The sequence below is a fragment of the Episyrphus balteatus genome, chromosome 3 (assembly GCF_945859705.1).
Source record: "Episyrphus balteatus chromosome 3, idEpiBalt1.1, whole genome shotgun sequence".
Taxonomy (NCBI): Eukaryota; Metazoa; Arthropoda; class Insecta; order Diptera; family Syrphidae; genus Episyrphus; species Episyrphus balteatus.
Genome location: NC_079136.1, coordinates 7,821,907 through 7,838,574, shown reverse-complemented (window position 1 = coordinate 7,838,574; position 16,668 = coordinate 7,821,907). Strand labels below are relative to the sequence as shown.

The 16,668-nt window shown below is 33.0% G+C and overlaps 1 protein-coding gene across 2 annotated transcripts; it reads left to right on the top strand.

Moving 5' to 3' along the window:
* The first annotated feature begins 1,561 nt into the window (after positions 1–1,561).
* Positions 1,562–16,597, top strand: LOC129913944 (alpha-2-macroglobulin receptor-associated protein). Of its 2 annotated transcripts, XM_055992947.1 has the most exons (6): positions 1,562–1,835; positions 1,905–2,150; positions 9,921–10,136; positions 15,636–15,849; positions 15,923–16,278; positions 16,338–16,597. In XM_055992947.1, the coding sequence occupies exons 1-6, from the start codon at positions 1,638–1,640 to the stop codon at positions 16,467–16,469; spliced, it is 1,362 nt and encodes a 453-aa protein (XP_055848922.1). In that variant the 5' UTR covers positions 1,562–1,637; the 3' UTR covers positions 16,470–16,597. The 2 variants fall into 2 exon arrangements, with proteins under 2 accessions (XP_055848922.1, XP_055848923.1); XM_055992948.1 differs by lacking the exons at positions 1,562–1,835; positions 1,905–2,150 and adding an exon at positions 9,429–9,851.
* The last annotated feature ends 71 nt before the right edge of the window (positions 16,598–16,668 follow it).

Here is a 16,668-nt window from a genome sequence, read left to right as displayed (position 1 = left end):
ATTTAAAAAAAAACGAAAGAAAATCAATATGGCTACCTTCAAACGCTTATAACATAAGAACGCCGCATTTAATGTTAATGTTACGGTCTTAAAATGTAGCTAAGAATATACAAATGGTTTTTGGTTTTTTGTGAAATTTTTTTTTGCATCCAACATATGGATGCCATATATGGCCACACAACTTTTTTTTTGGTTTTTGTAAAAAAAATGTTTGTATCCATCATGGATGCCATGAAAAAAAAGAAGAGCAGAATTTTTGACAGACAGCTGCCAAAGTATATGTAAAGTTCTGCCAAATATTTGGACGGATTTCAAATAATCTCGATGTCGTTTTTTTGTGCAAAATCTATATAGAGAACCAAAATACACACCTAATGTTGCTTATATCATAGTTTTTTATTAAATTTTGACACTAGCGTTGTGAATAAAATGGGTACTAATTACTCAGCTCTCAGAAAAAAATATGACACAAAATCTTATTTATTTTTTGCAATAACATAATAACCACAACGAGAACTTTTTGAAAAAAGTCAAGAAGTGAAAAATACTCATTCTGTTTCCCGACTCCAAAATTAAAAAAACAAAAACTATGCAGAAAGCTCAATTTTGAGTTCCAAAAACAATTGTTGTAGTTGTTTTTTCAAAATCACATGGTGCTAGGAAGAAAAAAATTTGTGTTCTTTTGTAAATTTCCCACTTTTTGCAAAAAGTGGCCGTTGTAGTTATACCATTAAAAAAAATGTTTTTGCAACTGAAAAATATTTACATTGAAAATAAAATTTTGATTGCAAATAAAAATATTTTAAATTAAAAAAATTGTTTTGCAAACACAAAATGTTCTGCTTTAAAAAAGATCAATGCAAAATATGTCGAATTTCTTACAATTTTGACTATTTGGCCTAACATTATCTATTTCAACTATAATATTGAACCGAATGTAATGTCAAAATTGTATTTGATTTTTTTTTAATGGAGAACATTTTGTTATTTGAAATAAACTCTCTTTTGTATGCAAATAATATTTTTATTTGCAAAATTTAAAAAAAATTTATTTTCAATGCAAATGTTTTTCAGCTGCAATAACATTTTTTTTATTACAAAATTCTTTTATTTGCAATAAATACATTTTTTTTATTGCAAATATTTTTTAACTAAATTTTTTTTCAGTTGCAATAAATATTTTTTTTTCATTGTAATGCAAAACAAATGCATTAAAAAATGGTTTTTACTACCCTCTGATTGTAAATAGCAAGTTCAATGAATTGGACTGGAATCAATGAATATAATAATTTTTTGTCAAATAAAATAAAAAAATTCATAACCACCTCTGCTTTAAATTCCTAGATCATTGAGATGCAAGTGTAAAGTGCAAATATAAAAAAAAATTAGATACCTAACAATTCTTTTCGCAGAACAGAAACTTTTTTTAATAAAAGCTTCCAAATAGTTGTGAACTAATCTTAAACCAAGCTTCAAAAATAAAAAAAAATTCGGCCAACCTTATCTCGTATTAAAAACTGAACGATAGCAAGTGACCTTAACATAACCCTGATGGATATGCAGTTATTTAATAAGCGGTAACAAAGCTAACAAATTTATTGCAATCACAAGTGTGTTTCGTTCATGTGTTAATAAAAATGTTAATTTCAAAAAATGTTTGTTTTATATTTCTATCGCTTTTAATTGTTCAATCAAATGGAAAGAAGAAAAATACCATTGATTATGAGACAAATTATCAATCGACATCTCAAGAAGTTGAAGATGAAGACTTAAAAACCATGGAGAGACCATTTCGAATGGCAAAATTAAATATTGCTTGGATGAGAGCTCAAAAAGTAAGTCACATGATTGATTACTAATTGGGGCTCAAAGAATTATAATTATATTTAAATAATTTCTTATAGTCTCTAAATAGTTCTACGCTGAAGGCTTTTTATACAGAATTAAGAGGTCATGATAAAGAACTATTTGAATGGAAGCATACAAGTGAGAAATATGAAGCCAATAAAGAAGGACTTAGGCAAGCTCAACTCATGTATAAGCTTGTCATGGTCATGGAAAAATATGGTCTGTTGAATTATATGGATGAAAAAACGTCGTCGAAAAAACGATTACCCGTTACAACAACAGTAAAACCAACAACAACAGAGGTATGGTAAATAATTTTTAATTATGTTATTATTTAAAATGGAAAAGGAAAGCGTTAAAATAATTGCAAAAAAAAAAAAAAAAACTAAGTTAAAAATTGTCATATAGGTTTTATAAAGGTATTAACTTTCATTACAAAACAAAGTTTATTTTAGACCCTCTATAGAGATTGTCTAAACAGGGTGATTCAGGAGTAATGTGCCAAAAAGCTGGAGTGTGTAGGTTGGGTCGAGACAAGAAAAAATCGTATGGGAGGGGGGGTGCGAAGCTGAAATTTTTGTTGGGAGGTTCAATCAAAAAGCGCCTGTTTTCACTACAGCCCAAGAGATAATCTCGCAAATCATCTAATTTCGAATTTATAGGAAATTATTTCATTTGACACTCAAAATGCGATAATTTGCCAAATTATCTCATTTTATACTACGTTTCCACCTACCCTAAATTCGAGATTTAGCTAAGTAGATTTAGAATAAATCTCGAGATTAATTCTAAATCGCGGATTGAAAGTAGGTGGAAATCTTGGATTTAGGGTAGATGAACCCAAATCCGTGATTTAGCTAAGTAGATTTAGAATAAATCACGAGATTTATTCTAATACTATGTTTCCACCTAGCCTAAATCCGAGATTTAGCTAAGTAGATTTAGAATAAATCTCGAGATTTATTTTAAATCTACTTCGCTAAATCTCAAATTTGGGTTCAGCTTCCCTAAATCTAAAGTTTTCACCTAATTTCAATACGAGATTAAGAATAAAACTCGAGATTTATTCTAAATCTACTTAGCTAAATCTCGGATTTAGGATAGGTGGAAACGTAGTATAAATCTACTTAGCTAAATCTTGGATTTAGGCAAGGTGGAAACATAGTATTAGGCTGCAGTGGAAGCAAACTATAAATTTGTCATTTACTTTTTATTGTCCTGGACAGTTTTCTTGAATTAAAGCGCAGTGATGAGTTTTTTCTTTTTTAATTAATTTGTTTCTTGCTTAAGCCTGGTACGCTGCTCGCGCTAAATTTTAGCTTCCATACAAATTATCGAAAATTTTTAGCCGAGATAAAATGGATCCCATACAAGTTATCGATAACTTGTATGGGAATTTTATCTCAGCTAAAATTTAGCGCGAGCAGCGTACCAGGCTTTAAGGGTCAGTTGTACAAACGTAGTTTAGCCTCAGATCAGGAATTTCACTCGCCGATTTCGGCGGATTATTAGTGGATCAACTTTGGTTCAAGGATGGATTAAGCTATTTCAACCTATTTGAACATAGAACCAGTACTAAAAATCAATTTTACCACCGAATTCAGAAGATAAAAGTTGCTGAACCACGGATTAAATATTTGTACAACTGGCCCTAAGTCTAGTACGCAGCTGAAGCGAAACGAAATTTTCCATACAAAATTTTGTTAACGAAATTCTGAACGGAAAACTTCGTTTAGCTTTTCGATTTTCAGTACGCAGCTCTAGCGAAAAATTGGAGAGTTTTCACTCATTTGTCACTTACTTTTTACTGTCCTGTACATTTTTCTTGATTTCAAGAGCAGTGTTGACAGTATTTTCACTTTTAATTCATTTATTTCTTGCTTTAAAAATTATTTTCTGTTGATTTTTCTTGATTTTGAATAAGTTTTGAATTTTTTTATTTTGACTTTGACAGAATACTCGATGATATTTTTTCGTTAGCATTTTCGTTGTCGACTTTGGAGACTTGAAAATGTTTCGTTTCGAATCAGGATTGTACTAGGCTTCAGTACGCAGCTCTAGCGAAAAATTGGAGAGTTTTCACTCATTTGTCATTTACTTTTTATTGTCCTGTGCATTTTTCTTTGTTAAGGATGGTGGAAAATAAAAGAACAAAGATTAAAAACTTATAAACGAATTTACTTTTATTAAAGTATATGAAAATATATTTTAGCTCGAAAGCGAAAAGAAAAAATTAAAAAAGGTAAGTTAATCTTATGAAGGCACAATTCGTAGTGGTAATAAAAACTTTCGTAGTCGAAGTCATTTTCGATGAATGAATTCAGTGAAGTATGAGCGTTGAGTATTTAGCTGGTGGCATCTACACGGGACGTGTGGCATGTTAAAGTGGACATCTCAACACTCCTCCTCAATTTAACATTCTTCAAAAAGTCCAAGTCCAGAACGAAGCTTTTCAAATTGTGGTCTTGGAAGCGGCTTTGTTAAAATATCAGCCACTTGTTCTTTGGTGCTCACATACTGAACATCAATCAGTCTTTTCTCGTACAGGTCTCGAACAAAATTGTATTTGATGTCGACGTGCTTTAGACGCTTATGTTCCCATCTTGAAAGTAGGTGTATGCACGATTGATTGTCCTCTAGAATCTTCGGAGGAATTTTACTTGTTACACCAAAATCGATGAGAAGATTATTAAGCCAAATAACTTCAGCTGCTGCGTTTGCCAAGGCGATATATTCGGCCTCTGTCGATGATAAGGCAACTGCCGTTTGCCTTCTAGTTGTCCAGGATACAGTATTGCCAAAAACTTTCATTAAAAATCCAGATGTGGATTTGCGATCCTGCTCACTGCCAAAATCAGCATCCACATAGCATGATAGATGCTCAGTAACGCCTTTCTTGTAACATAAAGTTGTTTTCAATGTTGCCTTGATGTAACGCAAGATGCGTTTAAGGCCATTCCATCGGGCTTCCGTTTGGTCATGTTGGTATCGGCTGAAATAATTAACAGCAAAGTTCAAGTCCGGTCTAGTAGTCAGCATAGCGTACATTAAGCATCCGACCAGTTCCCTGTATGGTTTTGATTCATCTAGGGGTTTGTTTTCATTTTCTGGAATAGGGGTGGTTTCCATAGGTGTCTTCGTTGGATTGCAGTCGTTCATGTTGAATCGCTTAAGCATTCGTTCCAAGTAAGCTTGCTGGCTCAAATGAAGTTCTCCGTTTACTTTGTCAATGCTGATACCAAGAAACGATTTCAATTCACCCAAGTCTGACATATGAAATCTTTGACCCAAGAAATGTTTCATATCTTCGATCTTGCTCATATTATTTCCTGCAAGAATAATGTCGTCAACATATAATAAAAGAAATATACATACGTCTTTGTCTTTCCAGATATAAAGACATTTATCCACTTCAGATCGAATGAATTTTAGATGATCAATTACATAGCTGTCAAATGTTTTGTTCCAGGCACGCGGGGCTTGCTTAAGGCCATACAGTGCCTTTTTTAGTCTGCAGATGGAATTGGTTTTGCTGCAAAAACCTTCTGGTAACATCATGTACACCTCCTCCTCAATTTCACCATGGAGAAACGCGTTCTTTACATCCAGATGATTCGTGAACAGGTTCTTTTCGACGATGATTGAAAGAAGAGTCCTCAGAGTGGTAAGCCTGGCTACTGGGGCATATGTTTCTTCATAGTCGTACCCTTTCCTCTGCGCACAGCCTTTTATCACCAACCGAGCTTTATATCTTTCGATATTTCCAGTTTTGTTCCGCTTAACCTTGAATATCCACTTGTTGTTTAAAGGTCGTTTACCTTGAGGAAGGTCAGTTAATACCCAGGTGTCATTTTGAATTAATGCATCCATTTCTTCTTGAACTGCTCGCAACCATCTGTCTTTGTCTTGACGAAACTCGATTTCATTAATATTTTCCGGCACGTCTTCCACATACGCTTCTGCATTCAATGCTAAAACACCATAATCTTCCAGATAACGCGGCTTGACATGGATTCGTTTGGTTCGTCTGGGTGTTTCTAAATTTTCGGATCTCTCAGGTGTTTCGTAATTCTCATCATCTTCCAGTTGCTCTTCCTCAACGTGTTCAGGTGATTTGGTTTCGTCATCATGGGGCTCCTCTTCCTCGGAATGCAACCATTGTTCGCTGCTAAGGCCATCAAAAGCAAATTTTGTTTCATCGAAAACTACGTCTCTTCCAAAAATCATTTTTTGGTCTTCAATACTCCAAAGCTTGTAGCCGTTTGGACAATAGCCGATGAAATAGCACTTAAGTGACCTCGAGTCGAACTTTCCTTGGATTATTTGTTTGGGGAGTCTCAGATACGCTATACATCCAAAAACTTTGAGTTTTCCAACATTAGGCTTTTCACCAAACCAGAGAGCGGCTGGAACTTCACCATTCAATGCAGCTGTGGGACTTCGGTTGCACAGGTAAACAGCTGTTTGAACTGCTTCGGGCCAAAATGTTTTCCCGAGTTGACAATTTAGCAACAAACACCTCGCTTTGTCAAGAATAGTGCGGTTCATTCTCTCCGCTACTCCGTTCTGTTCTGGAGTATATCTGATAGTGAACTCAAACTGAATCCCTTTGCTTTCACAGAAATCTTTCGTTTCTTTCGATATGTATTCTCTGCCATTGTCACATCGGAATCTACTTAATTTGAGGTTGAAATGGGCTGTTGCCATAGCTTCAAAACACTTGAAATAATGTAGCACTTCTGATTTCATTTCCAAAATGTAACTAGCAGTGAAATGTGTATAGTCATCAATGAATGTTAGAACGTACCGTTTAGCATCATGAGACGTAGGAGTTACAGGACCAATGACATCACTGTGTACTAATTGCAATGGACGTGTTGCTCGAGTACGTCGCTGATTATGTGGTTTTCTGGTCTGTTTTCCCTCGACGCAAACTTGACATACTTCTCTCGGTGGTTTTGAGAAATCAAATTTCATGCCGATAGTCTGACATTCCATTTTCTTTATGTCATCATAGTTCAGATGACCTAGTCTTTTGTGCCACAGTTCATACCCTTCAGATTGTAAACTAAAATTTGCCAAAGCAGGTTGACTGAATCTGAGCTCGTACAGCTGACAATTACTTCTGGTGGCTACTGCTACTTTATAGTCACCTTTACTTATGATACCACAACCTTTTTCAAATGTGACACTGAAACCATTAATTTCCAGCTTTCGTACGGAAAGGAGATTGTGTTCTAAATTCGAAACAGAAACAACATCTTTCACCGTTATAGAATTTACTTTTCCATCAACAATACACTGCAATTCGATTTCACCAATTTCGTTTGCTTCTAAAAATGCTCCAGACTTTGCAACTTTGATTTTCATTGGAACATCGAGTTTTCTCACGTTTGTCAGGTGAACGCTGCTGTCGATCAGGTGCTCCGTGGCACCAGAATCAAGAAACCACTTGACATAATTATTCGAGTTGCTGTCGGTCGAGGCTGAGAAGCAGAAGTTGTCTGAATTGTTTTCACTTTTGTAATTGGTGACTGCATTTGCACTTTGGGTGTTCTTATTTCTCATTTCGTTAATTTTCTTCCTGCAATCTATTTGCTTGTGCCCAACTTTGCCACAATAGTTGCACTTGAATGGAAATCTGCTGGTTAATTTCTTTGCTGCCTTCTGTCCTGGTTGCGAAACGAATGCTGCTGACGATGGTAATTCATTAGGGTTATTTCTTCTCTTCGTGTCGGTCCTCTTTGTTTCTTCATCCAGAAGTCTGTTTTTAACAAACGCAAGACTCAAGGTGTCGCCTGAAAGAGTTTCGATCGCGGTGACCACACTATCATACTCAGACGGCATAGTCAGCAACAAGTGACAAACAGTATCTAACTCTTCAAGTGCAGCTCCCGTGGAACGAAGGTTACGAACAATTTTATCGAATTTAAGAAAGTGATTTGCAAGCGTATCGTTTCTGGAGTCGAACTTCATGCACAGAAGTGACTTTCGTATGAGCAGCTGACTCGCAATACCTTTCCTCTCAAATGTTTGGCACAACGTAACCCACAAATCAAAAGCAGAGGTTTTGTCTTTTGCATACTCGAGGTGGCTATCTGCAATTCGTTGTATGATCTGGGACATGCATTTCTTGTCGCGTTTGTCATTTATTAATTGCAAGGCCTTTTTTGCATCGATTTCAGGCTGCTTATCTTCATCTAAAATCTCAACCATTTCAGAATAATCTTCTTCGATGAATGGAATGAGATCCATTTCATTAAGGAGTGTCTCCATCCTAAATTTCCAATTGTTAAAATTGCTCCCATCGAAGAGTGGAATTCTATAATTTTCCACATGGTCGTGACCAGCCATTTTGTGTTGCAATTTTTTTCTTTTCTTCTTCGCCGGACAAAATTCAATTTAGTGAAGGCTTCGTTCTTTTATTGCTTGACGAGCTGGACCCATAACCTGTTAAGGATGGTGGAAAATAAAAGAACAAAGATTAAAAACTTATAAACGAATTTACTTTTATTAAAGTATATGAAAATATATTTTAGCTCGAAAGCGAAAAGAAAAAATTAAAAAAGGTAAGTTAATCTTATGAAGGCACAATTCGTAGTGGTAATAAAAACTTTCGTAGTCGAAGTCATTTTCGATGAATGAATTCAGTGAAGTATGAGCGTTGAGTATTTAGCTGGTGGCATCTACACGGGACGTGTGGCATGTTAAAGTGGACATCTCAACATTCTTGATTTCAATAGCAGTGTTGACGGTATTTTCACTTTTAATTCATTTATTTCTTGCTTTAAAAATTATTTTCTGTTGATTTTTTCTTGATTTTGAATTAGTTTTGAATTTTTTTATTTTGACTTTGAGAGAATACTCGATGATATTTTTTCGTTAGTATTTTCGTTGTCGACTTTGGATACTTGAAAATGTTTCGTTTCGCATCAGCAGCGTACTAGGCTTTAACATGTTCGCTGTTGACTTTGGAGACTTCGTTTCGCTTAAAGGCTTGGCCACACCGGAGGGTATGCGGTATAGCGGTAACGATATTTGTACCAAAAAAATTCCACACCTGAACGTTGATGTGTCAGTTTGGAATTTTTTTCATACAAGTACCCTCACCGCTACCCGTACCGCTACCGCATACCCTCCAGTGCATTTTTAACGATATTTGTATGAAAAAAATTCAACATCTGAACGTTGATATGTCAGTTTGGAATTTTTTTCATACAAGTACCGTTACCTCTACCCGTACCGCTACCGCATACCCTCCGGTGTGGCCAAGCTTTTATTCAGCTGCGTACTAGAAGAAGTACTTCATACGTACGTACTATTTCAAGGGTTTTTCTGTACTTTATCGTTCCCAATCAATTTTCCCACTACTCATGAACTTGAGTAGACAGCGCTGATTTTCTAAAAATTGGTTTTCTGTCAAGATTGACAACTGTTGGTTTTGTTAAAACATGCCAAGTGTACATCTTCTTCATTCTGAAAAAAGTTAACAAAAAGATATGTTCGTCAAATTTTAATCGTTTAGTAATTTATTATTAAATTAATATTCTCATTCTATTTAATTGCATAGAGCACAATAATATATTAAGTTCTTATAACTAAACAAAGCCGGCATTAATTGAATTCCTTTTGTATCTTTTTTTGTGAAATCTATTTCTACTACACATCTTTTCCGGTCACCCGTATTTCATATCTCTTCTTGAGTTCATAAAAGTCACGGATTTATTACTTGTTTCCTAAATTAAATTGCAGAGAGATAGTAGAAGGAAATCATGTTATTTCCAAAAATAGTTTTCATTGTTGTAACATTGCTTTTAATTGTCCAAGCAAATGGAGATAATAAAAATAAAAAACAAAGCCAAAAGTATTCCAAAGAAGCCAATCGCCCACCACCACAACAACAACAGCATTTTACAACTGAAAGTTATGATCCAGATTTTAGAAATCTCCAGCGGCCATTTAGAATGTCTAAATTGAATTTAGTTTGGACTAAAGCACAACATGTTTGTTAAATGATTTATTTAATACAAATAAGTAATTTTAATTAATTTGTTTGTTTGTTTTATTTTTAGAGACTGACTGAACCAAAACTTAAATCACTTTATATGGAATTGAAGATCCAAGATAAAGAAGAAATCGGATGGAAGCAACTCAATTCACAGCACAAAGACAAGGAAGGTCTGAAAGCAGCCGAATTGAGGCAAAAACTTATCGGCATTATGAGTAGCTACGATTTGTTGGATCATTTTGAAGAGACTCAAGATCCCATTAAGACTAAAGCATACAAGGTGAGTTTAATTGATTGCATGTAAATAGTTTTATTTTACTTTATCTATTGATCTATGTATGTTAACTCAGTTTTATAAGAATTGGTAATAATGTAATTTAAACTATGTAGGTAGCTAATATCGGATTAATCATGCCTCGTGAGTTCACTGATTTGCTTACTTAAGGGCTCTGTTATAGCTATCAGTAAAATCTATGAGTAACAATTTTGTTTGGCTATTTTGAATAGGTACTTTAAACTTTTATTTTGAGCAAAATGTTGATGAAATAAGTTGAAAGCTTTAACTAATTTTTTCAAAAAGAAGCAATGCATTTGGTGTTAAATTTTACACACAAATCCATTTTATAAATTTTACTGTTCAGTAAAATCAAATTTCATCAGTAAAATTTATAAAATGAATTTGTGACTAAAATATAACACCAAATGCATTGCATCTTTTTCAAAAAGTTAGTGAAAATGTGTTTTTAATTTATTTCATCAATATTTTGCATAAACTAGAATCTTAAAGTATTCAAAATAGCAAAACAGAATTTTTACTGATGGATTTTACTGATAGCTATAATTGAGCCCTAAGGATAATTCCATGAAAAAGTGGACACGAATTTTGAACAAATTATGCAGACTTTTTTAATTGTTCCTTTAAGATAGGACTACAATGAAAAACAAAAGAACTACTAGAAAAATATTCCTCGAAATGGTGGTGATCTCTTCAAAACGACTTTAGGGGTCTAGAAACAGTATTAATGTGAATGATGTATCGTTATATTGAGATAGTAGGTATTGTATTTGTATTGTAATACTTTATTTGGCTCAGATTATGCCATTTCATTTACATAATTAAACATTGTTAACCCTTTCGAACCCAAGCTATGAAAATCAATATTAAAAAATGTTTTTTTATATTATCGGGTCAAAAACATCACAACTAAGAAATATGAACAGCAAAAAGTTATTTTCCAAAATAATAAATAGCAAAACTAATGTGTTTTTCTCATGTTACATGTTAGTAACATGCACTGCCTATGACCACCAAAAAAAGTCGGAGAACTGAGAAAATAACTTTTTATGAAACTATAATGTATGCTACTTCTTCTAAGCAAAAAACAAAACACTTTCTGCATTAACATTTTTTATATCTTTTTTCAAAATTATGACCATATATAAAAAAATTTTTTTTTGCAAAAAAAAAAAATAAAAATCTGAATTTCAGTCCCTTTCTCGATAAAAAAAATTAAAGGTATGATATTTGACTAACTTTTTGTAATAATCCAGTAACTAAGCATTATTATCTTTCAATTAAGCCATCGTAACCTAAAAAATTGTTTAATTTAATATTTTTTACGAATTTTTAAAAAAATGTTACATGAAAGTAACGCTGGGTCCGAAAGGGTTAACATATTAATAATTAATACATTTCAAGATTACAATAGCAAATTAATTAATACACAATACAGTTTAAAATAATTTAGTGATAAAAGAATTTTATATAACGCACTCTCGAATATAGGACAATATAAGTCTTTTGAATTCGTTAATGTTGATTGAAGTTTTTATTTCATTCGTTAGGGCATTAAATGCTTGGTAACCATTATAGAACATGCATCGTTGCGCTCTTGATGTTCTCATTCGCTGAATCATCAGGTCTTCGTTACTTCGCAGATTATAAACAGGATTTGCGTTCATTGCTGCTTGGCTTGTTAGATACTCTGGACACATATTGTTTTTTATTTTAAAAATGAATGTCATTGTGAGCATGTATAACCGTTGGTTTATATTGAGCCAATTTAATGATTCATAGTAGGTCTTAAATAAATCAAATATAACTTTACTTCTTATTTCACAGAAATAACACAATTTAATTTTTGTGGAAGAGTTGTACAAATTTGTAAAGAGTATTGTGCATAAGTGGTGTTACGAAAAGAAATAATTAAAAATAATTGTTTTTGTAGAAAAAAGCGAGTTTCGGAGCACTAGAAATAAAACGAGTTCTTACTTGGATGGAAGTTGGAAAAGAAGAGAAAGTTTTATTCAATGATAATGATAATTAAGAATTGACATATTGTAAAATATTGACAACTAATGAATTTATAAATAAGTTACATAATACAGTTGCCAGTTGTATTAATTTAAGGTTTACAATCAATTACAATAGTTTTTAAGGGGTTTTTAAGCCATTTGAATTTCATTTTTTTAGTTGTAGATATGTCCGGGAACGCTATTTTTGAGTATATTAGATAAGATAAAAAAGAAATGGAAACTTTTCTAACGCAAACATATATATTCCTAGATGCGTGTCTAATATTTGAATCGGTAAATGAGAGAAAATCTTTAGTTAAATGTTGTTTTAATTTAAAAAAATGCCTGGACAGTAATTTTTCCACCTCCATGATTTTGACCCATCTCATATTTACTTCTGCAACCACAAATCGCAGGTAACATGAGTTACTCATTTAATGTAACGTGAGTTACCCAAGTATTTTCAAATTTTTCCTCGAAATATTGAAGAAATGTTTGGTTTTGTCATTTAGGCCCAATTTATTCACTCTCCATTATTTTTAAAGGCTCCATTAAAAATTATAAAACTGTCAAATCGCATACAAATTTTAAAATTTCCCTTTTTTAATGGCGACTTTAAATTTAATGGAGTGTGAATAAATTGGACCTTAGTTTAAAAGCATATAATTTTGTTAGTATTGAATCTTCATTAAAAACAAACTAAGATTCTTATTATCACAGAAAAACTTTTAAAACTCGTGTCCGATTATTGTAACGTGAGTAACCAACAGACTTTTATTTTTTCTTAGCAAAATTCTAAAAATAAAAAAAAATTACTTAGGCCCAATTTATTCACTCTCCATTATTTTTAAAGGCTCCATTAAAAATTATAAAACTGTCAAATCGCATACAAATTTTAAAATTTCCCTTTTTTAATGGCGACTTTAAATTTAATGGAGTGTGAATAAATTGGACCTTAATTATGAAAGTAATAGTTATGCTACATTAATAGACAGTACTTTCGTATCAATTTATATTAAAATTGACAAAAAAAAAAAATTATTAATGATGTACTGGAAAATTTTTGAGAATGTAACGTGAGTAACCATGGAATTGCCCTTAATATGGCGTTTATGGTGCAGGGTGAATCTCAGCCTTAACCGACAAGCCTCTTCTGACAGTCTAGTTTGTAGCTAGCTTTGGGCATAGCAAACTGTTTCAGGTCCTTTAAATGATCCAACTATAATGAGGTCGTTCTCTATCACATTTATCTTCAGGGTTGAATTACAAAACGGTTGTTCTGATGCATGGGAGTTTATAGGTTGCAGTTTGGCTAGCTATTTCTATTAGTGAGTTGTGAATTCAAAGGAAAAACTCATTAACAGCTATCTAAATCTTATGTAGTTTGTGAATTTTTTCTTTTGACCGACGATTTGTCAACCTCTCTTAAAACTCAGAGGCCCAACAATGTAGTTCGATTCTGCAACAAATATGTTCGAGTTCGCAAAAAAATGAAAATTATACAGCTCCAGTCATTTTAAATCTTTTATTGGGTATTATTTGGAAGATTTAGATTGGTATTATTCATTTAAGATACGCAGTTTGACTAGGAAGTACAATTGAAATTAACTTTCGAACAGATGCGAAAGTAGCAAAAAGTTACATAGTAGGGCCCCAGTCTTGTAGTTGTTTTCGGATTGTACATACGTGCTCTGTTCTTGCTCTTCATAGATAAACGTACCTAGTACTTGTCGTATGCAATTATCTTCCACTAATTGTATTTCCTGACTTAATTTAAATTTCACCCTGAATATATTAATTATAGTAAAGACTTAACTAAAATCTGAAGAAAAAAAAAAAACAATGTTCGTTGTGTTCAATATTGCGATCAACAGGCATTACTAAAAATACACGTTGCAATCCACTTACTGATCGCGTTTGATCACAAAAAGTCACGAGTGAAAAATCCACTATGTTAAATACAAATGTTTGCGATGATCAACAAAAGTTAAGTCATAATAAAAAAAAAAACTTATGCTTTTGAATTTAGCGAAGATAATACTTTTGATATATTTCCTGCTGTAATTGTCATTGATGTTTAGACTTCTGCTGTTGATAGAGCTGTTGCTGTGATTGATGCTACTGTTTATGTTGTTGTAAATTATGATGGTGATGCGATAGTGGGCGATGGTGACAATGATGCTATACCTACTGCTCTTGTATATGCTGGCAATGTCAATGTAGAGTTTGAGATTGATTCTAATTCTAATGATCATTCTATCAATACCAAATCATTGAGTTCTCTATAAACTTAAACTAGTTTTGAGTCAAAAGATAAAACTGATAATATTGGAGGATCTATAAAAGAGATGTATATTGTTTATGGCGTTAGTAAACCTATAAATCTGAGCAGAAATTTATTGACAAGGTTAATCGTGGGTATTAGAAATGATAATCATCATCAATATTTTTAAGCAACAAAAATGGCTTCTTAAATTGAATTGCAAGGATTGAAATGCCAGAATAACAACACGTAAAGCCAATAATAAATATGATGAAGGTAACTATATATATATATTTATACGTTTAGAAAATTAAGTTTATGCATTTCGAAATATTTTATTACTTTTGCGACTTTACGTATGCGAAAACGTATTTGTTTCATGGAAAACCTTACCTTACAAGTAGACTTATGCCTATGGGTTTGTGCTGAGTTGAGAAATTATGCAAAGGTCTCACGTACCTAAGGGTGCAAGAACAACGCTGCTATATTTTTCAGGGTGAGAAATCAGACAAAAGTCAAGATTGTAACTACTTTGACCTACACCTTTGGAACACCTCCTCTTCATCCGTACAGCTTCAATTTTTAGAGTTATTATGCAATCTTCTGGGAGAAAGCAAATATTAAGGACTTTTCAGATTAAGTCTAGCCCAGATCAAGTTTTGATTCTTCTTTCCTATTGTTCGTTCTCTTCGTGGGTTCTTGGCTTAATATTAGTTTGAATGTTGCAATAGGTTCACAAATGTTCACCTATCTAGGTGAGATTCGTGACTAGTTCCTTTTGTGGCGAGTTTGTCGACTTTGTAGTTTCCTGAAATGTCTATGTCATGGCATCCAAAAAAATAGTGCCATATTCATGAGATATGATGTTAAATTTTCTGGCTATGAGTTTCTAGAAACACGAGTCCAGTAATTTAAAGATCGCTTGACAGCCGGGGAAATCCTCTTTCCCCGCAAACATATCGCTTAGGACGCGCTGCAGTGGTAAAGTAGACAGAAAGAGAGTCTGAGATTTAGCTTATCTCTATATCCTACTTCATTTCCGACATTTTTACATTGAGTGGTCGTGTTTCGGAAAGCCTGTCATTGTTGAAGTTACTGTAAAAACCTCAATCTCGCATCGCAAGACCTACCCAATGGGGTTAGAATAAAATGTTGCTTTTTTTAATAAACAAACAGATCAATCAGTATTTAATCTTAATTTTCTTTTAATTTTGTTTAAAGAAATATCATGACTCAGACGATCATATGAACAGGAGCATGTTTAAAGACAAAAAACTCAACAAACTATGGGAAAAAGCCGAAGTTTCTGGATTCTCAAACGAAGAATTAAAATCCCTTAAGGAAGAATTCCTTCACCATCAAGATAAAGTAGATTTGTACTACAGTTTGTTGGAGAATGTAGGATCTGTTCCATCAAAGGCAGAAGTACATGAAAGTAATTTGCAAAAAAAATAATACAAAAATACAAAATTTATACTAAAATAATAATTTTGTGTAATTTCTCACAGATGCAATCGATGAAGAACTTGAAGCCTTTAACATCATTCCTGGCGACAACGACAATGAAATCCGAACACCAGCCATGGAGACAAATGTCTTCCACGATAATATCAATCAATTGCGTGAACGTCATCGTGGTATTAAGGATCATTATGATCGCTTGGAACGTATGGTATCAAAAGGCCCACACAGTCAAGATTTCATTGAACCAAAGGTACAAGGACTTTGGCGGGTTGCCTTGTCTAGTAATTTTTCCGAAACAGAATTAGCATCAATCAAAAGTGAGTTGCATCATTTTGAGAGCAGGCTCCTTAAATTGAGGCATTTGCATGCTGAGCATGCTTTACAAAAGCACAAATACAAGGTAAAGACAAAAGTTTTCAGTAATGGTAACGTTTTCTCATTCATTATTTTTTTTTTTAGAATGAAAAACATCAAGATAAAAATAATGATCGTTTCGAAGAGATGGAAGAACATATTAAGAAGCAAACTAGAAAAGTTGAAAAAATTCAAGAGAACATTGAAGGACAAATATTTAAACACACTGAGCTATAGAGTGGCTAGTAATTCCTAAACAGAAGTTGTGAACAAAAGTTATTTTTAATCGAATATAAAATTGTAAGTTTGTTAGCTTAGGGATTAGAACAAAGTAGTAAAAGAACAAAATTTGTGTACGTAAATAAGTTTGCATTTTAATTTGAAATTGATTAACTTCTAAGGGTTGTTTGGCAGTATGCTTCAAATTCAGCATAGA